Here is a 26,170-nt window from a genome sequence, read left to right on the forward strand (position 1 = left end):
AATATCCAATTCTCCTCATACAGCTCCTGCTCTGGGGTGGGGCACCTTCTCCTCTGGCTTCCAGGAAGAGCCAGCAGCAGTTGTCAGTGGCCTATTCCTCCTTTTATCTACTCAGAAGAGCCTGGAGGCCCCTGCCCCTGTACTGCTGATGGTGGCCCTCAGTACCCTCAGGGTTTCAGGAGCCTGGTCTGCTCTAGCACTTATTTCCTGGCTCTAGAGCAGGGGATGGAAAACTTTTTGGCCCGAAGGCCACATTGGGATTGCAAAATTGTATGGAGGGCCGGGTAGGGAAGGCTGTGCCTCCTCAAACAGCCTGGCCCCTGCCCCCTATCCGACCCCTCCCACTTCCCGCCCTCTGACTGCCCCCCCCCATCAGAACTCCCGACCCATCCAATCCCCCCTGCTCATTGTCTCCTAACTGCCCCCTGCCAGGACCCCCCGCCCCCAACTGCCTCCGGGACCCCACCACCTATCCAACCCCCCTGCTCCCAGTCCCCTGACTGTTCTGACCTCTATCCATACCCCCGACCCTTGACAGGCCCCCTGGAACCCCACACCTATCCAACGCCCCTGTTCCCCATCCCCTGACTCCTATCCACACCCCCTCCCTATGACAGGCCCCCCCGGGACTCCCACGCCTATCCAACCCCCCGTTCCCTCACCGCCCCATCCAACCGCCCCCTGCTCCCTGTCCTCTGACTACCCCCCGGGATCCCCCACCCCTTATCCAACCCCCGGCCCCCTTACCATGCCGCTCAGAGCAGCATGTCCGGCAGCCGTGCCACCCGGCCGAAGCCAGACATGCTGCCGCACTGCTCAGCAAGAGCATGCAGTGGCGCAGCTACAGAAGGGGGGGGGACAGCGGGGGAAGGGCTGGGGTGCTAGCCTCCCTGGCCGGGAGCTCAATGACCGGGCAGGACAGTTCCGCGGGCCTGCCCACCTCTGCTCTAGAGGCTGCTGGTCCTCTCTCTGCATCAGTTACAGCCAGGGCAGTTCTCCACCTCAAAACTATTGTTTCAAGCCCTCTGCATACCGAGACGCACGTTACTGCATCAGTTAACCTTGAAAATATGACCCAACTATTTCTTTGCCACTATGAGGACCAGAAGTATAGAATCATAGAAATGTAGGGATGGAAGGCACCTCAAGAAGTCATTAAGTCAAGCCTCCTGTGCTGTGTCAGAAACAAGTAAACCCAGATCATCTCTGATATGTGTTTGTCCAACCTGTTTTTAAAAACTTATGATGGGGATTCCAAAACCTCCCTTGGAAGGTGTTTCAGAGCTTAACTACCCTTTTAGTTACAAGTTTTTCCTAATATCCAACCTAAATTTCCCTTGCTGCAGATTAAGCCTCTTACTTCTTGTCCTTTCTCCAGTGGACATGGAGAACAATTGATCACAGTCCTCTTTATAACAGCCCTTAAAATATTTGAAGACTATTGTCAGGTCCCCACTAAGTCTTCTTTTCTCACATTAATCTGCCCAGTTTTTTTTAAGCTTTCCCCATAGGACAGGTTTTCTAAACCATTTATCATTTCTGATGCTCTCCACTGGACTCTCTCCAATTTGTCCACATCTTTCCTAAAGTGTGGTGCCCATGGCTGGACACAGTACTACAGCTGGGGCCTTACCAGTGACAAGTAAAGCTGGACAATTACCTCCTGTGTCTTACATACCACACATCCCAAAATGATGTTAGCCTTTTGCAATTGCATCACATTACTGACTCATATTCAATCTGTGATCCACTATATATCTCAGATCCTTTCCAGAAGAACTATCTCCATTTTGTAGTTGTGCATTTGATTTCCCTTCCTAAGTACTTTGCACTTGTCTTTACTGAATATCATATTGTTGAATTCATACCAAATTCTCCAATTTGTCAAGACTGTTTAAAATTCCAATCCTGCCCTCCTACGTGCTTGCAACCTGTCCCTGCTTGGTGTCATCTGCAAATTTTATAAGCATAATCTCAAGTCCATCATCCAAGTCATTAATGCAAATATTGAATAGTACTAGACCCAGGACAGACTCCTGCAGGACTCCACTAGATACACCCTTCCAGTTTAATAGTGAACCATTGATAACTACTCCGCAAGTACAGTTTTTCAAGCAGTTGTACACCCACCATATAGTAATTTCATCTAGTTAACTTATAAGATTGTCATGTGGGACTGTGTCAAAAGACTTACTAAAAATCAAGATATATCACATCTACTGCTTCGTGTTCCCCCTCCCATCCACTTAAGAAGTAACCCTGTCACAGAAGAAAATACGGTTGGTTTGGCATGATTTGTTCTTGAGAAAACCATGCTGACTATTTCTTATAACCCCATTATCTTCCAGGTACTTAGAAATTCATTGTTTAATAATTGTTTCCAGGTATTAAAGTTAGACTGACTGGTCTATAATTCCCCAGGTCCTCTTTGTTCCTCTTTTTAAAGATAGGTTCTATGTTAGCCCTTCTCCAGTCTTCTGGGACCTCATTCATCCTTCAGGAGTTCTTAAAGATAACTGCTAATGGTACTGAGAATGCTTCAGCCAGTGCCTTAAGAACCTTGGGTTGAATTAAGTATAATTTGAATTGAAATGAAAGTTGAGATACTATCATCATCACATGACTCTGGGCACATTGGCCCTTGCCATGCATTTACTGTGCCTATAACTTAAAGCAGCTCTGCCCAAAAATATGCACAGATTTGGAGGACAGAAAAGACCATTATGATCAACTGCTCTGACCTTCTGCATAGTACAGGCCATAGATTGTCATCCCAAATTCTAGCCCCATAACTTTTGTTTGAACTAAGGCGCATCTTTTAGAAAGACGTAAAGACTTCAAGTGATGGAGAATCCATCCCTTTGTTAGTTGTTTCTGTTAATTTCTCTGTGTTAAAAATTTGCACATTATTTCTACTCTGAATTTGCCTAGTCTCAGTTTCCAGCCACTGGATCTTGTTATACCTTTTTCTGCCAAACTAAAGGGCTGTCGACTATCAGAAATCTTTTCCCCCCCATAGGGAAATACATATAGTGATCAAGTCACCTCTTAACCTAATCTTCAATAAACTACATAGATTGAGGTAGTGTTGTAGGCGCGTTGGTCCCAGAACATTAGAGAGACAAGGTGGGTGAGGTAATATCTTTGATTGGACCAACTTCTGTTATCTCACCCTCCCTGTCTCTCTAAATAGATTGAGCTTTTCTTTAGTCTCTGGCTAGGTGTCATATTTTCCAGACCTCAAATCATTCTTGTAACTCTTTTCTGAAGCCTTTCCAATTTGTCAACATACTTCTTAAAGTGTGGACTCCAGAACTGGATACAGTATCCAGTAATGGTCCCCCCCACTGCTTACTACCAAGGATTTAATTCACTCTCTTAGTTATTGGATTGCACCAGAAGCTCACATTCTACTTGTTATGTCCCAGTAAGTCCTTTCCAGAATCTCTGCTCTTTCAGATACAGTCCTCCATCTTATAAATGTGACCAACAGCCCTTGTTATGAAGTGCAGGACTATGCCAATGGCTGTGTTAAAATACATACTTCAAATGAGCCCTTCAAACAAAGCAATCCAGGCTGGCATGTACAATTGACCTGTCCTTATCATTATTTACCACTCTACCACTTTTAGTGTCATCTGCAAACTTTTACCAATTTTATATTTTCTTCCAGATCACTGATAATGTTTTTTTGAACATCACTGGGCTGAGAATAGATACTGAGGGATGTCACTAGAGACACCTCCACTAGATGATTCCCCATTTATAATTACCTTTTTCTCTGTATCTGTTGACCAGTTTTTAATACATTTAATTTGATTTTGTATAGTGGTATTTTTTTTTAAATCAGAATGTCATGGTTCAAATGCCCTACAAAACTAAGTATATTATGTCAACACAATTACCTTTGTCTGTCAAACTTGTAATCTGATAAAAAATGGTATCAAGTTTGTTTGACAAGAACCATTTTTCATAAGACCACATTGACTGGCATTAATTATGATATCATAATTTAATTCTTTACTGACTATATCTCATATCAGCCTTTTCATGATTTTGTCCAGGTTCATCATCAGGTTAACCAGCCACTCAAAAATTTCCTGGGTCATCTTGTTTACCCTTTTTAAATATTGACACAACTTTGGCTTTTGCTTCCTTGGTGTTCCCAGATTTGTTAAAAATCAAGCCAAACTGTTCAGAGCGCTCCTAGGACAATTCTTTTAATATTCATGGGTTCAATATATCTGGCCCTGCAGATTTAAAAATGTTTAACTTTAACAGTTGGTGGTTAACATCCTCCCCAGATACTGATAAAACAGAATGTATTTCATCATCACATTGAGATATGAGAACACATCATCCTGCTTCTTTTCAAATACAGAACGCCTGTATTTATTGAATACCTCTGCTTTTTCTGCATCATAGCTGATAGTTTTACAATTCTGCCTAGTATTAGACCTATATCACTGGTAGGATTTAATTTGTTCCTGACATATTTAAAGAATGCCTTCTTACTGGCCACAGCTTTTTCACTGATACCTTTAGCTTCCCTTATCAATTGTCTGTATTTCCTAACTGCTGATTTGTACTCATTACTATCAGGGAAATTTTTTTCACCAGACAAAAGACATATATATAATACACACACACACACACACACACACACACACACACACACACACAAAGTATAAGTTTTAAACAATTTAATACTGGTACACAGTGATGATGATTGTGAAGTCAGAGGGTGGGATATTTCCAAGGAATGCCTTACTGCTAAATGATGAACTAGCAATTGACTGAGCCCTCAAGGGTTAACTCTCACATTCTACTGTACAAGCAGCAGGAAAGGAAGGAGGGCAGACAGAGCCACACACACACCGGACTGCAGCTGCTGCTGCCTGGAAGCTCCCTCTGTTGTGTGTCCCCACTGCTCTATGGAAGATGGGGTAAGCGGGGTGCAAGAGCAGGGGGGAGGGGAACACCCTGACATTAGCCCTCCTCTTCCTCCCCCCCAACAGCAAGCAGGAGTCTCCGGGAGCAGCTCCAAGGCAGAGGGCAGGAGCACCACATGGCAGTGGGGGGAGGGACAGCTGCAATTGCTAGCCTGCTGGGCAGCTGCTGCACAGCGAACTTAGGGGAGCGAGGAGCTGATAGGGGGGCTGTCGGTCCACCCTGGTTCCAACCACCCACCAGCTAGCTCCACCGGGCTGCTCTTCCTGCAAGCAGTGGACAAAGCAGGCGGCTGCCAAAAGACGCTAGAAGGGAGCATTGCACAACTTTAAACGAGCATGTTCCCTAACTGATCAGCAACGTAACAACGAAACGTTAACCGGGATGACTAAGTGAGGAATTACGGTACTCCAGATGAGGCCTCACCAATGTCGAATAGAGGGGAATGATCACATCCCTCGATCTGCTGGCAATGCCCCTACTTATAAAGCCCCAAATGCCGTTAGCTTTCTTGGCAACAAGGGCAAACTGTTGACTCATATCGAGCTTCTCGTCCACGGTAACCCCTAGGTCCTTTTCCGCAGAATTGCTGCCTAGCCGTTCGGTCCCTTAATTAGTTGGAGGGGAAAAAAGGATTAAGAGCAACATATAGAAAAGAGGCAACAGTCTAAAATAACCTACACTGGGAGAAGTTCCTGATATTACAGGGCTTTTTAAAGTTATCTGACAAAGGTACAACAAGATCCAACAGCTGGAAGTTGAAATCAGCAAAATTCAAACTGGAAATAAGGCATACATTTTATTGTTGAGAATAATCAGCAATTGGAATCTACTCACAGGATGTGGTAGATTCTCCAGCATTTGAAGCCTTTAAATTAAGCTTGGATCATCTTCCTACAATATACTCTCTAGTTCAGCCACAAATTGTTGGGGTAGATGCAGGAATCGCTGGATGAAATTCTTTGCCCTGTGTTATTCAGGAGGTCAAATGAGATGATTATAACAATCCCTTCTGACCTTAAAAATCTATGAATGTTTTGAACATATGCACAGTCCAGACAGCGTGGCACCACATATTGGCATCACAAGCAAGTGAAACATTGCTGGATGGGGGGTGGGGGGGGGGGGGAGAGGGGTATAGAAAAGTACTATCACTCTTTTTCCCCAAAACACAGATCCTGGAGGGAGTCCCACCTTTGGCCAAGAAGGGGGTTTGCTATTACCTTGATGGAAGCTCTGTGAGGAGATTGTAGCTCATATCCAAAACCTCAAGTTTCTTTGCTTCGCAGGCCCAGTCAGGAATACACAGCAGCTGGTTACTGAGAAAAGGAACTGGAAAGCATAAGAGGAGAAGGGACAGCAAGATACCAGAATTCTACTGAACCTATAACCCATCATGTGGAGATTTTGCTGGAACACACAAGTGATTCACAAATATAAAATAGCACAAGAGACAAACCCAAAGAAAAAGAAACAACAGTGTAGAATCAATCACACACATCAATTCTCATTCAAACTCATTTAAAACAAAACCAGTGAGTGTAGGGCTGGTAAAGAGTGCTGATTCATGGCATGATGTTTTATCCACAGCTGTGGCAAAAGCAGGGCAAGCTTCCCTATGCTGGCATGTTGATGCACTTCACCCCAGAGCTAGAGTGAGAGGAGAGGCCAGATTCCATGGCCCATTCAGTCTTTGGTCTCTCTGCTGAGACCTGCCAACAAGGGGCAAATTAGCACCGAACAAGAAGGTAGCCTGCCCACTGGGACCTGGGCTAAGATATCTCCCTTCCCCACATTTTTACGTCATGGTCCAATAAACAGCCATTCATAAAAGCTTTCAACTCCTACTCACTGAATTTTGAACTAATGACCAAGAGGTGAAAGGCAGCCAGTCACCTAGTCATGCCAAGCTGGTTTAAAGGGCTCCTAGTCTGGGAAATGTTCATTTTCCTTTCATGCTAGTCTGTTCTGTTACGAGGAGATGCTTCACTCTCTTCACTGCTCTCTTCTCTTTCAAAAGAACAGCTGTGCTCTACCTCTGCCCACAAGATATGAGAAAGGGGCTGAAGAGAGAGTTGTCCCATAGAAGAGAATCCAGCAGAGGAACTGCAACTTGCACTCTCTCTCAGAGCACCAACCTGGGAAAGCCACTGTGTTTCAGGAAGCATCCTCAGAAGAATCTTTTGCTCTCACTCCTCTTATCCACAGGCCTAATCAATCCTAAACTCAGAGTGTCATCAGGTTCTACTTTATGTTCATGAAAATCCAGGCAGACTATTTCTATCAAGGATCTACAGCATGAACCATAGGTCTCAATCTCACCAATTTAGCCTTGCCAAATCTATTTTCTTTCTATTTTTCTCATCTGCCTCTATACTAAGGGAAAGTAGAAATCAACAAAATGAGAGAATGTTGTTCTGATAGCATGGGGTGGGGGGAGGTGTCACTTGAGAACTTTGCAGCCTAGACGTGAAACAATTAGAACTGGGCAAAGTCTACGGAGCTAAACTTGCCACAAACCCTAAGAAATTGAGGCAACGATTAGATTAGACCTCTCAGTAACTAATTCCCCCTCTCCTGAGACAAATTGGCTGAGAGGGGGAACACAGGGTTGTCTGACTACTTGAAATTTTACAAATAAATGTTCAGCCCTAACCACACCCAGACCTCATATAGCAACTGACATATTCAAAGCACTTTTCAAACAAAGTATTTACCCCTTCTCTGGGAAGGGGAACACTTTATATGAAGTACAAAGAGGTTAGTTACATGTACAGTACTGATGTTCTTAAAGGTGTGTAGCCTGTCTTCATATTCCACAGTTGGTCTTTGCACCCCCAGTGTTCATGCGTTAGAAAGCTTTCTAATTAGCAGTGTCGGTTGGGGTGGCATATGTGCCCTTCATATCCTTGTGCATTCTGGTGAAAGTACAAAGGGCGGAGTCACCCAACTACATCCAGTTCCTTTGCCATCTTTAGTGGTTTGTGAAGACTCTGAAGCAGCAAGGATGGCAGATGGGTGATGAAATACATATACAGACTACACATCTCAAAGAACCTCAGTTACTGTACAGGTAAGTAGCCTCTTTTCTTCTTCGAGTGGTAGCCTGTATACATATTCCGCAGCTGATGAATCTCAAGCAGTAGTTCTCATTGGAGTCAGAAATGAGGAGCCTATGCAAACAGAGGCTACAGCACAGTGCCTCTCTAAGTGGATGAGATTCTCCAATTGGACCCACCAGCACCATATTTCCAGGCTATGTGAGAATAACTATACCAGCTGAAACAGGTCTCTTGCTGAGAGTTCATTTGGCTGCCATATCAGTCATCCATCCACCACATGATCAATCAGTATTTGCACACTCAATGGCAAACAGATTCCTGAGGAGCGTCTCTACACTGTTTATCGTTTAGGGATCCACTCCCTATGTGGGATCTTTACTTGGTGCTCTCAAAAGTCATGGATGCTCCCTTTAAGCCTATGGTCATGTGTCCCCTGTGAGGAATGGCACATTATAACCATTGTTGCCATGGCCCTGGGGATCATATCCACAGAGTCCAATGCTGCCCGTAGAGCTGTCTTGGCAACCAATTGCCCGTTAGGATGGCTTACAACTCACTTCTGAATTCCTGCAGCAGTTTGTCAATAAAACATTCCACAGAACACCAGTCAAGGTAGTCATATTTTGCTACGATTGCTTAATAGTTCAATATCCTTATTTGGCGGCTCAAGGTTGAGTACAATTTCCTACCAAGAAAGTCTAGGCTCCTTATGCTTGCAGCTGAATTCTGGCAGCCGGGGCACATTCTCTCATTTGCCACAGTCACTACTAGTGATCCCTGTACCAGGTATGAATAGGCCAGCACCTGATACTATCTATCAGCCTACTTTGATGTTGGTGCTAATGATGCAGGGGTCTGCCACAGGGTCTTCGCAGGATCTAGTAGGTCCTTGTTTATCATGATTGCTACACAACATGGTACCGATATATGTAATATATTGAGCAGCCTGTGCAGTGTGCCAGGTATTTCTTTGGTGGGAATCTCTATAGTTGCTGGTATATGCTTCATCAAGTCCTGGATTATTTATGGTCTTCTGGAGTGACCATCACTTGGTGTGGTACAAGCGTCTCGTCCAGTGATTATGAAGACAAATTAGCTGGTACCAGCTACTCTGGGTTTTGTGGTTGTAGCATGGGAGAAGGCTGCTGCTGTTTGTGGTTCTGAACTCCAGGTGGGGTTAGTACTGTACTCATGCCTGGGTCAAACCTATGGTCCACCTAGCCCAGTATCCTGTCTTCTGACAGTGGCTGGTGCCAGATGCTTTGGAGGGAAATGAACAGAACAGGGCAATTATCGAACGATCCATCCTGTCATCCACTCCCAGATTTTGGCAGTTGGAGGTTAGGGACAGCCTGAGCATGGGTGCCATGATGGACCGATCCTCCACGAACTTATCTAATTTTTTTTAGAACCCAGTTATACCTGAGGCCTTCACAACATCCCCTGGTAATGAATTCCACAGGTTGACTATGAGGTGTGTGAACAAGTACTTCCTTATGTTTGTTTTAAACCTGCTGCCTATTAATTGCATTGGCTGACCCTGGTTCTTGTGCTATGTGAATGAGGATGAGAAGTAGTTTTCTTCTGTGAGTGTGTGCGCTCTCCCAGTTGGTGCTGAAGGTACCGATCTAGCTGGCCCTGAGGATCATGGAGGCAACAGTGCTGACATTGTTGGTTCCAGGAACTGGGACAGCATCAGTGGAGAGGGACATATCAAAAGTCCAGGTAAATCCCTACAGGTGCTTCCTAGAAGATGAGGAGGATTTTAAGGGTACTGTGGGAGGTTTTGAGGAGGCCACCAGCACTGAGTTTGATGACCTCCAGTCCCCAGAAAGTCCCAATGTCTGGAAGCCAGGATTAGAGTCTCGGCGCAGAGACTGCTCCATCAGGAAGGCCCTCAGGTGGGACTCCCTCAACTGCGGGGTCTGCTTTGAGAAGGGCATAAAGATTTTGCAATGGTCTGAAACGTGTCCCTTGCTGAAGTGGAACAGACCCCTTGCATGATCATTGTTCAGGAGATAATGGCCGTATATGAGGGGCAGCTCAAAGTCTGAGGACTTGTGGTCTCCCAGGCAGGCAATCGGTACCAAACATTCAGTGAAGGAGAAGTCCTTTCTTCGCTGAAGAACCCAAGTTTGGAAAAAGTAAAAACCTAACACTATCACTAACTGCCAACTATAAGAACTATGCACAATGAGAAACAGGTATGTTTGCTCCAAAAGTGAGCTGCTCTGACCCATGCCACAAGCAGTAAGAAGAGTGTGGCTGGATAGCTCCATCTTTTATATTCTTCCTGGAACAAATGGGGATGTGAAGGAAGCATGTACCACCCTAATGGATGCTGCTGAACAGAAAGTTGAGACATGCACACTGGACAAGCAAACACCAACTGCTGAATATGTATACAGACTATCACTCAAAGAAGAACTATATCCCTCCCATTTCCTCTAGAAGGCAGGAAGAGGAACATTTGGACATTCTGGAAGTTGCTTCATGAACTTAGAGAAATCAGCTGATGAACTGAAAGCTCCCAACACCATCAGGAAATGGGACTAAGAGCTTGTCTACATGGGAAAGGTATACTGGTAAAAGCTACAGTATGGATTAAACTGATACAGTTATACCAGTATAACTTCTCATGTGGACACACTACTCCAGTACCCCAATGCCTTTTTGTGGTATAGCTAATATTGCTTTGGAAGAGGTTTAAAGTAAACAGAAAAACCCACTCTCATTCTGGAAGAGAAATCCCTGATAGGCAGTTATAGTAGTATACATACTGGTTTAATTACACCAGCATACTCACAAAACTTTCCCATACAGACAAGCCAAATCCAATCACTGCTGTGCTTAACTCCAGAAGCATATTTACCTCCTACATGAACAGAGCTTCTGAGGCACAAAAACTCAGGCACTGGCATTTATGTTGACCCCTTGAACTGTGGTAGAATTCCCATGGAAGCCAACATGCACATGGGGGAAGGGCATGCTATAGGGCTGAGTTCTAAGGAACAAAGATTTCTCTTCCGAAGGCAAGTTTTGGGGATGGAAAAAGCCTGAAATAACAAAGTGGCATTTCAAATGAACAGTTAACTGAATGGACAGAAAAATCCAACTGAGCATCCTTTCAGGGACAGAAGAGCAGACGTCTTTGAAGAGACGGATCCTGTGCAACAGTGGAAATCACTATACAAAGACCTTTGATAGATCCATGCAAAACACAGATTTGATAATGATCAAGTTTCTCCTTGTAATTTCCCAAGAAGCCTAGAGAAAGTGCCTGTGTCACTCAATACACACAGCCCAGGACCTGGATTCCAGAGAATCTGCAGGAAGTGGTCCAGGCCCCCCAGGATTTCACTCTGTAACCTTTTGTGTGTCACCACTTACCAGGAGATTTCTAGGCAGGTCAGCAGAGTAGGGACTGGATAAACATTTACAGTCATCAGACCTGATCAAATAAAGCAAACAGTAATGAGTCCAGACTGCTAGAAGGGGAACAGCAGAGACACAAACACTGTTTCCCAGAAATATACTAAGGTAGATATCGAGTGCCAACCCTTCAAAATCTCTAGTGCCCAAACAGACATTTGTTGCATCTGCAGACAGGAAAAGCCCATGGTATGAAGAGCCAGGCTGCAGTTCTTCTCTCCTCAGGTATCAGAACTACATATTTCTCTAAAAGAGTGTTCCAAGAGATTATTATTTCTACTGCGGTGGTTATAGGATTCTTGTCTCTAGTATGATGCAGTGCAGCACAAAGGGCAGCAAGAGAACCATTCTCACTCTTTCAGGAACAGCAGCAAAATGAGAATAACTTGAGGGCATGTATCATTTAATCAAAGCACCAGAGGCGGGATTGCTCTGGAAGGCTAGTGAACATGGCAAATCAAAAATGATCATTCTTGCTCCAACCCAACGTCAGTACTTTAAGCAACAATGCCACAGACTAAAGCGAGAATCTGCACGGACATCCTTCCATTTGTAACTCTTACAATAAGATGCTACTGAAATGCACTTCCATTTCCTTTTCTCCCTATGAAAAGCATGATGAACTAGAGGGAAGTGTCAGTGAGTTCTACCAGTCGGGAAGGTTCACTTTGCTGCAGGAGGCTGTACTCAGTGGATGGCTCATCAGCCTAGGCAAGTGAGGCACAGCCTAACTAAAAAACTGAAAAGCTAATTCACAAAAGCTACATTTTTTGTATATATAGAGAGAGATGCTTAAGGACGGTTAAGCATGTTCATAAATAGTAACAAAAGTCCACAAGAAGCTCTTATAATTTGATTTAAATTTGTCACATTATTCTCTCCATCTCAGTACTGAAACACAATGCCAGAAAATGATGTGCTGCAGGTGAGGTTCAAATCATGGTGCAGGTATTGGTGCCTCAGGAAGCTGCCTTGTTACCACGGCAACATATCATGCACAGGAGTCACTTTATGAGGGTGTTGCAGTGGTAACCACGGCTTGGTGAGGCCACGGCAGGATTGCAGCAATTAAGGTCACTTCTGACAGCGGAGCTGCAGGGGGATCCCCCAGCACTGACACAGCAGGGCTCTGTCAATCTGTTTCTTCACTTCCCCAGGTGGTTATTGTACCCACCAGGTGGGTACCCAGAAGTCATCTACTACAAGACAGGCCCAACAAAGAAAGTAACAGAACGCCACTAGCTGTCACCTGCAGCCCCCAACTAAAACCTCTCCAACGCATCATCAAGAATCTACAACCTATCCTGACGGACGATCCCTCACTCTCAAAGACTCTGGGGGACAGGCCAATCCTCACTTACAGACAGCTCCCCAACCTGAAGCAAATACTCACCAGCATCTATACACCACACAACACCAACCCAGGACCCAAACCCTGATACAAACCCCGGTGCCAACTCTGTCCACATATCTATTCAAGGGACACTATCATAGGACCTAATCACATCAGCCACATCATCAGGGGCTCATTCATCAGCACATCTACCAATGTGATATATACCATCATGTGCCAGCAATGCCCCTCTGCCATGTACATTGGCCAAACCGGACAGTCTCTACGTAAAAGAATAAATGGACACAAACCTGACATCAGGAATCATAACTTTTAAAAGCCAGTAGGAGAACACTTCAATCTCCCTGGTCACTCAACAACAGACCTAAAAGTGGCAATTCTTCAAAAATAAATAAACAAATAAATAAACAAACTTCAAAAACAGACTCCAACGTGAAACTGCAGAACTGGAATTAATTTGCAAACTGGACACATTCAGATTAGGCTTGAATAAATACTGGGAGTGGTTGGGTCATTACAAAACCTAAACCTAATTTCCCCAATACTAATTTCCCCCTACTGTTACTCACACCTTCTTGTCAACTGTCTCCATTCTCATTACCACTTCAAAAAGTTATTTTCCCCTCCTTGGTATCCTGCTGTTAATTGATTTGTCTAGTTAGATTGACCTCTCACTTGTTAAGGCAACTCACATCTTTTCATGTATTTATACCTGCTCCTGTATTTTCCACTCCATGCATCTGATGAAGTGAGTTCTAGCCCATAAAAGCTTATGCCCAAATAAATTTGTTAGTCTCTAAGGTGCCACAAGGACTCCTCGTTGTTGTTACTGAAACAAGACATCCCTGGCAGAAAGAAATAATGGATAGACAGGTGTCCAGTGGGGATTACAGGTATCATTAAGATCCTAAAAACTGCACCTATTGTTTTATAACTTTAAAAACCAAAAGCAAAGCAGGGCATGTGCCCATGCAGCCACATGTTCCCATGACTGATACGCCTTCTCCTTCTGTTTCTTATACATACTTGGTTGGATAACCTTAACCGAGAAGGCAGGCTCTTCAGGGAAGAGTTAGACTCTTACTCTATCTGCAAAGCACTTTGCAAAATGGGGTGTTGATCTGATTGGATATTACCGTAATCAGGGCCTGCGCAACCCATTAGGCGACCTAGGTGGTCGCCTAGGGCGCTACAATTTGGGGGGCAACGACCGCAGCGGTATTTCGATGGCGGGACCTTCTACTGCCTCTGTGGGGGGCAGCATTTTGGGGTGGGACCTTCTGCTGCCTAGGGTGGCAGAAAAGCTGGTGGCGCTCCTGACCATAATACAAGTAAATAAAATACTATACCATCAACAATACTAATACTAAGAGAAGAGGCCTTTTTTGGATGGAGCAGAGCACAGCAGAACAAGCTTCTGTGGGATAATCCCTTGGGCTGCTACTGTTTCCATCTTTAAAGTGGTTACTGATCCATAGGATATTAAGAGTACGTCTACACTACCCGGATCGGCGGGTAGTGATCGATCAATCCCTGATCACTCTGCCATCGATTCTGGAACTCCACCACAGCGAGAGGCAGAAGCGGAGTCGACGGGGGAGCGGCGGCCGTCGATCCCGTGCCGTGAGGACTCGAAGTAAGTGATTCTAAGTCGATCTAAGATACGTCGAGTTCAGCTACGCTATTCTCATCGCTGAAGTTGCATATCTTAGATCGATCCCCCCACCCCAGTGTAGACCAGGCCTAAGAGCAGGGCTGAACTCCAGGGAGCCGCCAACCTGTGTTTCTGTGTGGGGGTGACAGGAGGGCTCTCCCTGGGTCTGGGGAGGGAGCAGGCAGGTGAAGGAGATACAATGGACATACAGTTGGTGTTGGCATAGAGGGCCCGAAGGGAGAAGCCACTCAGAGTCAGTTCCCTCAGCTGATTCCGCTCACAGTGCAGCTGCTCTAGACTGCCAAGAAAGCTCAGATCCAGGTCAGTCAGCTGATTGTCTCGCAAATCCATGTGGGTCACAGATTTGTTCCCCTCCAGGCTGTCAACAGATAATCTCCTCAGGTGGTTCAGCCTAAACATTCAGAGATAAAGGATCAGAGAAAAGGACATTGAACTGTTTTTTTGGGGAGGCGGGGGACAGAGTGACATGATGGCAGGAGGGAGAAGTGGGGAACAGACAGGCTGGAGACTGCACCAAAAGGAGGGACATGGGGAATCTGGAGACCAAGCCCAGGATAGAGGAGTGGAGGTGTGAGTGAGGTAGAGGAAGGGTCCTGGTGAAGGGGGATTTTCTGGGAGGGGTACAGACAGTACAGTCCCTACGTCTGTTCACCTACTATTCATTATTGCATTAAATATTATTGGCTCTACTCAGTTTCTGAGCACCTTTAACAGTCAGGAGATGCTGAGGGCAGATTCCAGAGGCTAAAAGACAAAAGGCCTGGTTCTGGGACAGAGAGCTGTATTGTGCGTGGTCACACAGGAACCTGGGAAGGCACTTGCTATACATGTTAATTCAGCTATAAGATTTTCATGTCTCTTAACTGATCAGAAGTCTCACTATGTCTTTCTAAGGATGAAGCAGACCATTGCTGCAGGAATGTACAGGCTAGAAATCAGTAACTGTCTCGTCTCCAGAGAAGCAAGTGAGGCAAGGCCAGGAGAGCTGGTGAGTTCCCTACTAAGGAGTAGCAGAGCAGCAGCGCTGAACAGCAGAGGACTGGTCAGTGCTCAGCGACCTCAGCCACAGCACAATTAGCCTGCTTTTCTCTTAAATACCCTCCAAAGTGGAATTTCCCAAGCTGTGAAAATACCAATAAGAACACAACCACCCAGGATGCCTACTAAGACATGCTAGAGCATTTATACAGCTTTCTTTGCTGGAAGTGAGGTTGAGGAGCACTCTGGCTGATGTATGTCAAAGCAGCTAGAGTCCACTTACCTAAAATCCACATATCTGATGTGGCTCATCCTGTTCAGCACCCCAAGGTTCAGGGTTTCCAGCTGGTTCCCTGCCATGGCCAGTTTGTCCAAGGCAGTGAGTTTCTCACAGACCACTGGCACCTCACTGAAGTTGTTGAAGGAAAGCCCGAGGGAGCAGAGCTGTTGCAGGTGTCCCAGCTCTTCTGGCAAAGATGTGAGGAAATTCCCATCAAGACATAAGGTCTGGAGACTGTTGCAGGCAAAGGGAAAACGAGAAACATTCAGGGATGGAGAATTGAGTCACCTGTTTAACATTGTCAGTGAATTTATACACTGGCTAATTACATTTTATTATTTCCCATAGCTAACTGTGACTTGTTCCTAGCGTTGTACGGTTATTACATGATTATTTATTATTCAGCTAATATGCTTGAGTTCTAAAATTGGATGTATAAAATATAAATGCCCCGGATTAATATTTCACTTGTGTAGTTAAGCTTCTAGTTATATGAATCAGTGGAAGTTAGCATAAGCAAAGTGTAATTACATTGTAACTGCAGAGTATTTATTTGACAGGCAAGATAGGTGAAGTAACATCATTGGACCAACCTCTGCTGGTGAAAGAGACAAGCTTTAAGAGCTTACACAGAGCTCTTCTTTAGCTCTGGGAAAGGTCCTCAGAAGCCATGTCTACACTATACAGTTTTGTCAACAAAAGTCAGCTTTCATCAACAAAACAGTGGAGGTGAAGACACTGCAATGCTCCTCCTGCCAATTTAATTCTCCTGCTATGCTGACATAATAAAAACACCTGGACAAGAAGCATAGAGCTTTTTACGACAAAGTTAGAGCGACACAATGTCAGCGTAGACACTGCGTTGCTTATGTCACCCTAAGTGACCTCCAGGTAGTGTCCCACAATGCTCATCATGACTGCTCTGGTTTGAACTCCACTGCCCTGCAGCCAGGTACACAAGCATGTGTCCCTCCCCCTTAAAGCCCTGGAATTTTTGAAATTCTTCTTCCTGTTTGCTCGGTGTAGACAGCTCACACAGCATCTTCCCAGCTGCCCATGGTGAGTACCTGCAGCAAACACTCCCGCCTGCCTGGAGTACACTGGAGTTGTCGGATCTGTGGGGAGAGGAGTCTGTGCAGTCGCAGCTCTGCTCCAGCCAAAGGAACTTTGAGAACTATGGGCAAATTACTTGTGGCGTGGAGCTTAAGGGGTACGAGAGGGACACGCAGCAGTGCCGTGCAAAGATCAAGGAGCTGAGGCAGGTGTACCAGAAGGCCAGTGAGGCCAATCGCCAATCTGGTGCGTTGCCAAAGACATGCCACTTCTACAAGGAGCTGCATGCCATCCTCAGCAGCAACCCCACCTCCACCACCAAGACCCTTGTGGATACTTTGGGGAGGCTGGAAGCAGAAGAGTGAATCCCGAGGATGAAGTGGTGGACAAGGAAGTGGAGTTGGAGGAGGATGGGGGACAGGCAATAGAGATGTCTGGGGGCATGGCAAGCCAGGACCTCTTAACTCCAGGGGGGTCTAGATAGCTCCAGCACTCTGGCAAACCTGATGCAGGAGAGGGGAGCTTCAGTAAAGACTCATTGTGCTTTGATACTGTAGGAAGAAATGAGGTAGAGCTATATTTTTTTTTCAAAGGGTAGAAGAGGGATAGAAATAACCAACAGTAGCACTGTTTGCATCTGCTTCTCATTTCCCTGTGCACCTAGACAGAGGGGACCCGATGGAAAAGTTTGCTGATGCACACTGAGATGTGCCAGGAATTCTCCATACTGATCTCTAGGAAACTTTCGTGAAGGTACTCTGCAATCCTCTGCCAAAGGTTCCTTGGGAGGGCTGCCTTATTTCTTCCCCCCGGGGTAAGTAACTTTGCTGTGCTAATCGGTAATTACTTCTACAGGCACTAAACAGGTGAGCAGCATACAGACTCAGCCTGCAGCTGCATGCATGCAGGAGCTGTACCCTTGCATCCCTGGTTACCCTGAGGAGCGAGATATCAGCTTCTATCACCCTCGCTTTTGGAAAACGGTGTCAGTACTCGGAATAGTGTCCCTAGGCGTTTGTAGTCATCCCCCTCTGAAACCCACCCGCCCTTTGTCCCATTTTGCCTCTTTCCCCCTGTGCCAAACCCACCATGGTTAGGGCTCTCGCTGTGCTGTGTGCCTGCTATGGGAAAGTGAGAAATTGGTGTATGTAACTGGAAAGAAATTAAGGCTGTGAGTGCACTCATAATAGTGCTTCTGTTTATTGTTTCTTTAACTTCTTCAGATGGGGCCTTGAGGGTCTATTCCTGCACACTAGCTGAGCAGCACTGTCTGATAAGGAGATGAACCAGGATGAGTAAGGAAGAAATGTTCAGGGAGGTGCTGCAATCATCTGATGCTGCTGATAGCGAGCAGAGAGCATTGAGAGAGGCTATCAACGAAAAATTGAGAATGGATAGCCAAGAGAGGAAACAGGGGCAGGAGTGGATGATACAGCTGCTTGAGGGCCAAACGGACTTGCTGAGGTCCCTGATTGTGCTGCAGGCGGAACACATCCATGCTTGTCTCCCCCTGCAACCCAAACAGAAACACCTTCTATGCCTTCCCCAAACTCTCCCCACACCCCCATTCTTTGCGTGTTCCTGGTCCGTCGCAGTACTCCATGCACTCCACCCAGGAAAATGTTTCACAATGATAGCTGGACATACACCCAGCTGTGAAAGCCTCATTGTAAAAAGTGCTCTTCGTTGTCATGTCCCTTGTAGGTAATAGAAATGTTTGTATAGCTGTTAAATAAAAATGTACTTCTAGAAAGAAAATGAATCTTTAATGGTCTACTACACGTGGTGGTTGCTGCTGAAATTCATACAGAATAGCAATCGCTGCATTTGCCAAGAAAAATTAATGCACACATAGCAATCATTATAAGGCTCATATTACAGCGCAAGAAAGCAATGCCTGGCTCAATTCATTACAGAAAGTCATATTATTGGGGCTCATGGTCAAAATTCTCCTTCGAAGCCTTCCTGATTTGAACAGCCCCCTGTTGAGCCCCTCTAACAGCCCTGGTACGTGGCTGCTCAAAAGCAGCTTCCAGCCAATCCACCTTTTCCCCCTAGTTTCACAAATGTTATGCAGAGCACAGCAGACTGCTATGACCATGGGAATATTTTCCTCACTGAGGTCTAACCTGCCAATAGTGCCAGCAACCCTTTAATCTGCCAAAGGCACATTCAACGGTCATTCTGCATCTGCTGAGTCTGTTGTTGAAGTACTCCCTGCTACAGTCAAGGTTTCCGGTGTAAGGCTTCGTGAGCCACGGGAACAAGGGGTAGGCTAGGTCTCCCAGATCACAATTGGCATTTCCACTTCCCTGCTTACAGCTTTCTATGCAGGCCAGTGTTCCTGAAGATGCATGCATCATGCACCTTCCCTGACCACCCTGCACTGATGTTGGTGAAACAACCTTGGTGATCCACCAGCGCTTGCAATACCCTAGAAAAGTAGCCCTTTCTGTTCATGTATTCCATTGCAAGGTGGTCTGAGGCCAAAATGGGGATATGCGTGCCATCTATTGCCCCGCCACAGTTAGGGAATCCCATTGCCCCAAAGCTATTTCCCACACATTGGGCAGAGTCACAGTCCTTTGTAACAGGAGGCAATTAATGGCCCTGCACACTTGCATCACTGCAACCCGCACAACAGACTTCCCACCTCCAAACTGATTCACAACTGATCAGTAGCAGTCTGGAGTTGCCAGCTTCCACACAGCAATTGCCACTCACTTCTCTGCTGTGAAGGCAGCTCTCATTTTGGTGTCCTTGCACTGAGGGCAAGCTCTGCACACAGTTCCAGGAAAGTGGCTTTGAGCATCTGAAAGGTCTGCAGCCACTACTCGTCATCCCATACCTGCATCATGATGCAACCCCACCACTCAGTGCTTGTTTCCCAAGACAAAATATCAATGGTCCACTGTATGTAGCTGCCCCATGAATACCAACAGCAACCCTGAATTGTTTCTTTCCATGGCATGCAGCAGGGCAGACATCACAGTGTCATTATCAGATTCGCAGCTCATGAAATACTGCAGGATCAGCCGCATTGTGTTTGTAATGCTCATCGCAAGACTGGAGAGCAGTGCAGGATCCATGCTTTCAGACAGAAATGGCAGATGCACAGTTTACAGGGGCTGTTGAAATGTGGCACAAAACGTAGCAGGAAGCCCATGGAATGATGGGATGAAGAAAACTGCATCATGGGATGCTGAGCCCGCCCCCATGATTCACTGCGATCCCTTCCCAGAGCACCCAGCAGCAGATAGCTATCCACAATGCACTGCTGTCTCTATCAATGCAAGAGCACCAACTGTGGATGCACTCCGCCAACACAAGGAGCATTATGTGGACATGCAAAAGTGGTTTAATTACAGCAGTGGATGATCGCTGACCTAACTTAAGTCAACTTAACTTTGTAGTGCAGTCATAGCCAGAGTGTCTCAGATAAATATCAGGTGGCACAGAGTATTTAGCATAAGTAGTTACCACATATTGTAAGAGCCCATTCCAGGTGAAGTGGCCAGTTAACACCTCACAGTCATCGGACATAGTGAGTTACAGATTGTTGTAATAAGCCATAAATCCAGTGTCTTTATTAAGACCATAATTGTTAGTGTCTAGTAAAGTTATGAATGTAAGCTCCCAGGCTTGGCTTTGGAAGGTGATTGTGACAGGGCATCACCCCACTCCTGCCTCTTTTCTAGCCACACACCACTCAAAGACCTACTTCTGGCCAAACACCCTGTGTGCAATTTATTTACAATGTTCTCTCCTCCACCCTTACAGACTTGTGCAGCTCTGTATTTCCAATAGCATATACTCCTTAGGTGTCTTCCCACTGAGAGATTTTTCCTGGCTCTGACTCTTCAAAAGTGAAATCCCAGCAAGCTGCATGGAAACTTTTTAAAGACACCATAATAGAGGCTCAATTTAAATTTATACTTCAAATTAAAAAACATAGTAAGAGGACCAAAAAAGTGCCACCGTGGCTAAACAACAAAGTAAAGGAAGCAGTTAGAGGCAAAAAAGACATCCATTAAAAAGTGGAAGTTAAATCCTATTGAGGAAAAAAAAAGGAACATAGACTCTGGCAAGGGAAGTGTAAAAATATAATTAGGAAGGCCAAAAAAGAAATGGGAAGAACAGCTAGCCAAAGACTCAAAAAGTAACAGCAAATTTTTTTTAAGTACATCAGAAGCAGGAAGCCTGCTAAAGAACTAGTGGGGCCACTGGACATCAAGCTGCTAAAGGAGCACCCAAGGAAGATAAGGCCATCGCGGAGAAACTAAATGAATTCTTTGCATTGGTCTTCACAGCTGAAGATGTGAGGAGATTCCTAAACCTCAGCCATTCTTTCTAGGTGACAAATCTGAGGAACTATCCCAAACTGAGGTGTCATTAGAGGAGGTTTTGCAACAAATTGATAAATGAAACAGTAATAAGTCACCAGGATCAGATGGTATTCACCCAAGAGTTCTGAAGGAATTCAAATGTGAAATTGCAGAACTAATAACTGTAGTCTGTAACCTATCATTTAAATCAGCTTCTGTACCAGATGATTAGAGGATAGCTAATGTGAAACCAATTTTTTAAAAAGGCTCCAGAAGCAATCCAAGCAATTATAGGCAGGTAAGCCTAACTTCAGTACTAGGCAAATTGGTTGAAAATATAGTAAAGAATAGAATTTTCAGACACATTGATGAACATAATTTGTTGGGGAAGAGTCAACATGTTTTTTTGTAAAGGGAAATCATGGCCCCCCCCAATCTACTAGAATTCTTTGAAGGGGTCAACGAACATGTGCACAAGGGCAATCCAGTAGATATAGCATACTTAGGCCTGGTCCACACTAACCCCCCACTTCGGACTAAGGTACGCAAATTCAGCTACGTTAATAACGTAGCTGAATTCGAAGTACCTTAGTCCGAACTTACCGCGGGTCCAGACGCGGCAGGCAGGCTCCCCCATCGATGCCGCGTACTACTCTCGCTGAGCTGGAGTACCGGCGTCGACGGCAAGCACTTCCGGGATTGATCCGGGATCGATTTATCACGTCTAGACAAGACGCAATAAATCGATCCCAGAAGATCGATAGCTTACATCCGGACCAGGAAGTAAGTATAGACGTACCCTTAGATTTTCAGAAAGCCTTTGACAAGGTCCCTCACCAAAGACTCTTAAGCAAAGTAAGTTGTCATGGGATAAGAGGGCAGGTCCTCTCATGGAACAATAACTGGTTAAAACATAGCAAACAAAGAGTAGGAATAAATGGTCCGTTTTCAGAATGGAGAGAGGTAAATGGTGTCCCCCATAGGTCTGTTCTGGGACCAGTACTGTTCAACATATTTATAAATGATTTGGGAAAAGGAGTAAACAGCGAGGTGGCAAAATTTGCAGATGATACAAAACTACTCAAGATAGCTAAGTCCAAAGCAGACTGCGAAAAGTTGCAAAGGGATCTCATTAAACTGGGTGAGTGGACAACAAAATGGCAGATGAAATTCAATGTTGATAAATGCAAAGTAATGCACACTAGAAAACATAAGCCCAGTTTATGCACATAAAATGATGGGGTCTGAATTAGCTGTTACCACTTAAGAGAGAGAGAGAGAGATCATGGAATCACTATGGATAGTGATCTGAAAACATCCACTCAATGTGCAGTGGCAGTCATAAAACCTAACAATGTTTGGAATCATTAAAAAAGGGATAGATAATAAGACAGAAAATATCATATTGCCTCTATATAAATCCATGGTATATCCACATCATGAATACTGTGTTCAGATCTGGTCGCCCCCTCTCAAAAAAAGATATATTGGAATTGGAAAAGGTACAGAGAAGGGGTATGGAACAGCTTTCATGTGAGGAGAAATTATTAAGACTGGGACTTTTTGGCTTGGAAAAGAGACGACTAAGGGGGGATATGACAGAGGTCTATAAAATCATGACTGGTGTGGAGAAAGTAAATAAGGAAGTGTTATTTACTCCTTTTCATAACACAAGAACAAGGGGTCACCAAATGAAATTAATAGGCAGCAGGTTTAAAACAAACAAAAGGAAGTACATGTCTTCACACAATGCACAGTCAACTTGTAGAACTCAGTGACAGGGGATGTTGTGAAGGCCAAGACTATAACAGGATTCAAAAAAGAACTAGATAAGTTCATGGAGCCTAGATCCATCAATGGCTATTAGCCAGGATGGGCAGGGATGCCAAACCACATTCTAAAGTGTCCCTAACCTGTTTGCCAGAAGCTGGGAATGGGCGACAGGGGATGGATCACTTGATGATTACCTGTTCTGTTCACTCCCTCTGAAGCACCTGGCATTTGCCACTGTTGGAAGATAGAATGCTCGGCTAGATGGACCATTGGTCTGATCCAATATGGCCATTCTTATGTTGTAAGACTCTCAGTCTCTTCCCCCCACTTGACACTTCCTTCCTGTAACTTTTCTACTTTTTGGGTTAATGAGCCTTGTAGCTCTCTCCAGTCCATCCCCAACTGCTCAACTGGACAAAGTTTTGCCCCTCAGGTTTACTCTGGGGTGATTTAATTGGTGATCCAGTTATCAGAGTGTTGGTACAGCTACTGTTGCCCAGCACTGTCATAGTACTCTGAAGGTTTCCTTTACGGATCAGGACTGACAGGTCAGATACGAAGTGATTGCTTTGTGAAAACAGTTCATCCACCCGTGATCTGGTGTTTTTGTCTTTCAGCATCTTTCTGTGAGTTCATGTGAGAGCATAGTGATTGTCTCATTTCACTCACAAACTTGTTAGTGGAGTATTTAATGCACCGGATAAGGTAACCATACATTATGATAGGCATGTGCAGGACCCATGTATCTTGAAAGGTGTATTGTGTTCATCATCATAGCAGTGGAGATATGTCCACAGGTTTTGCATGTTACAGCAGGATTTGGTGCTGCTTTGAGTTGGTGCGGGTTCAGGTCAGTGCGGAGCTTTCCTCTGATGATGACAACTAAGTCTACCTACGTTAGGTCAACGTACAGCCACTGCAGTAATTACTGCAATTTTTCATGTCCGCACTACCCTTCTTCTGTCGGTGGTGTGCGTGCTCACCAGGAGCACTTGCCTCAACTTACGGGGGACAGTTTGGGGGGGGAGGAGGGCTGAGAGGTCGGGCTCCCAGCTGGGAGCTTGATGCCAAGTTGACAGGCAATGTAAGTAACGCAGTGTCTACACAAACACTGCGTCACTCTAACTATATCAACCTCAGCGTTACAACTCTTATATAGGTGGAGTGATTCAGTTGGCGTAGTGAGGGAATTACACCAGCAGGAGCAACGCTGTAGTGTAGATACTTAAAAAGTTAGGTCAGTGTAAGCTGCCTTATATTGACCTAACTCTGTAATGTAGATCTGGCCATATTTATAGTGGAAAACAATAAGAAGTTTATCATCAAAAATTCAAGCAATAGTGAGTAAGCGGAAGCAAACGATTTCATATAAAACAAAATAACAAAAGACTTTCTAGAAACTAAACTTAACTAACAGGCTAGCTTTCTGTCTAAAGTTTATCTCACCACCAAAGTCCTCTGCAGCATTTTCAACCAATGTTGGGTGAGATGCCATTTTCATGAATGTAAACGCACTGCCTGTTTACTTCCTGGGTCCAGAATAAGAGGGTGTATTCTTTACCGTCTACCTATACTCCCCATAGTTCATTGACTGTATTCAGAGACTGTATAACCACCTGTAATTTGTTTTTCCTGTGTGCTCCTTCCCTGCTGACTTCACATCTCTTTGATAACTTTGTATGTAAAAGGGCATCCATTTATAATGCTTAATTTACTCTTCTGACAGAAAACCTGTTTTTTCACTCCTGCTGGTGATTCATCCCTTAATACAAACTCTAAGAATATATTTTCAGTGTATATATACACACACAACTCCTTACACAGTATCTGTACATACATTTCATAACTATATTAATAACCAGTGTGATCCTGGCTTTCATGTAAGCCCTCACATGACATTTTTTAGTGCACCAGAATGTATGTACCTGAATCAGGACATTCCTGTAACACATTGGTCAGTTGGCATTAAGGCCTCCTTGGGTCATACTGTGAAAGTCACTCTTGGGTTCTCAGTAAGGGTCACAGAGCAAGGGGACCTGTCTCACCAGTGATGCCTTTACTCTGTCTGCACTCAAACCAAGACATAGGGCAAATCTATAACCACAGATAAGAGGTGTTTAAGGGCCAAGACAAAAGTCAAATAACTCACTTGAACAGGCTGCCAATCTGGTTTGGCAGGTGATGAAGCCCATTACAGGAAATGTTGAGTTCAGTCAGATTGGAGATCTCACACAGTAATATAGGAAGCTCCCCCAGCCTATTATGGGACAGGTTCAGGCCCTTCAGCTGAGAGAACCTAAATATCAAGTGTACAAATTATTCATAAAGCATAGTGGTTAGTGACAAATACACATACAAAGACAAGCACAAAGGTTCTCTGAGATAGTCCAAGTACTTTCTTAAATATGACATCCCCTTTTCTCAAACCAGCTATAGCATGGCATTTCCTGTACCAAACAGGCTATAATCCATCAATAATATATACCTAAGGCTAAGATTTTTGTCACGGACATTTATAGTAAAAGTCACAGACAGGTCACAAGCAAAAAAGAAAAATTCACGGAAGCCATGACCTGTCCATGACTTTTACTAAACATATCCCTGACAAAATGGGGATCTGCAGGTCCCCACACTGCCTGAAGTGGGACAGCTGCATAGGGGCTAGGAGTCGCCTGCAGCAGCTAGGGGGCCCGTGGCAGCAGGGAGCTCAGGGGTTCCCCTGTCACAGCCAGGAGCTGCGGGGTTTCCTGCTGCCTGCAGCAGCCGGAGGGTCAGGGGTTCCTCCGCCACTGGCGGCTCTGGAGGCCCCTGCTGTGGCCATGAGCTCGGGGGTTTCCCTGCCACTGCCATGAGCTTGGGAATACCCTGCCATCTGTGGTGGCTTGGAGCTCCGGGGGCCACCAGAGGCGGCGGGGTACTTCGCGGTTCCCTGCCCCCACGACTGGCAGGGGACCCTGCAACTCCTGACCACTGCAGGCTGAAGTCAGATTCCATGACTTCTGCAACCTCTGACTAAATCATAGCCTTATTCATAACATTACTTCTGCTCTATATTGGGTAAGACAAGAGAATTCTAAAGTTAGGTCAACCCAGCTATGTTGCTCAGGAGTGTGAAAAAATGCACAGCTAGGTAGGTAAGCCGACCTAAACCCTGGTAGACTTCTCTAGGTCAATGGAAGAATTCTTCGGTCAAACTGGCTACTGCCTGTCAGGGGGAAGATTTACTACAGCAACAGGAGAACCTCTCCCTTTGCTACATTGAGTGTCTACTCTGAAGTGCTGTAGCAC

The 26,170-nt window shown here is 45.1% G+C and overlaps 1 protein-coding gene across 3 annotated transcripts in view; it reads right to left on the bottom strand.

Moving 5' to 3' along the window:
* The window catches only part of PHLPP2 (PH domain and leucine rich repeat protein phosphatase 2), a 139,514-nt gene that overhangs the window by 41,054 nt on the left and 72,290 nt on the right, over positions 1–26,170 (bottom strand). Inside the window, exons 7-11 of one of the 3 annotated variants that reach the window (XM_054049064.1) lie at positions 25,032–25,178; positions 15,735–15,965; positions 14,734–14,864; positions 11,403–11,463; positions 6,174–6,269 (exon numbers count right to left, since the gene is read on the bottom strand). In XM_054049064.1, the coding sequence (XP_053905039.1) occupies positions 6,174–6,269; positions 11,403–11,463; positions 14,734–14,864; positions 15,735–15,965; positions 25,032–25,178 (666 nt within the window). Of the gene's footprint in view, positions 1–6,173; positions 6,270–11,402; positions 11,464–14,661; positions 14,865–15,734; positions 15,966–25,031; positions 25,179–26,170 lie in introns of all 3 variants that reach the window. The other 2 variants (XM_054049063.1, XM_054049065.1) reach the window with 2 other exon arrangements.

Source organism: Malaclemys terrapin, chromosome 14 (assembly GCF_027887155.1).
Source record: "Malaclemys terrapin pileata isolate rMalTer1 chromosome 14, rMalTer1.hap1, whole genome shotgun sequence".
NCBI lineage: Eukaryota > Metazoa > Chordata > Testudines > Emydidae > Malaclemys > Malaclemys terrapin.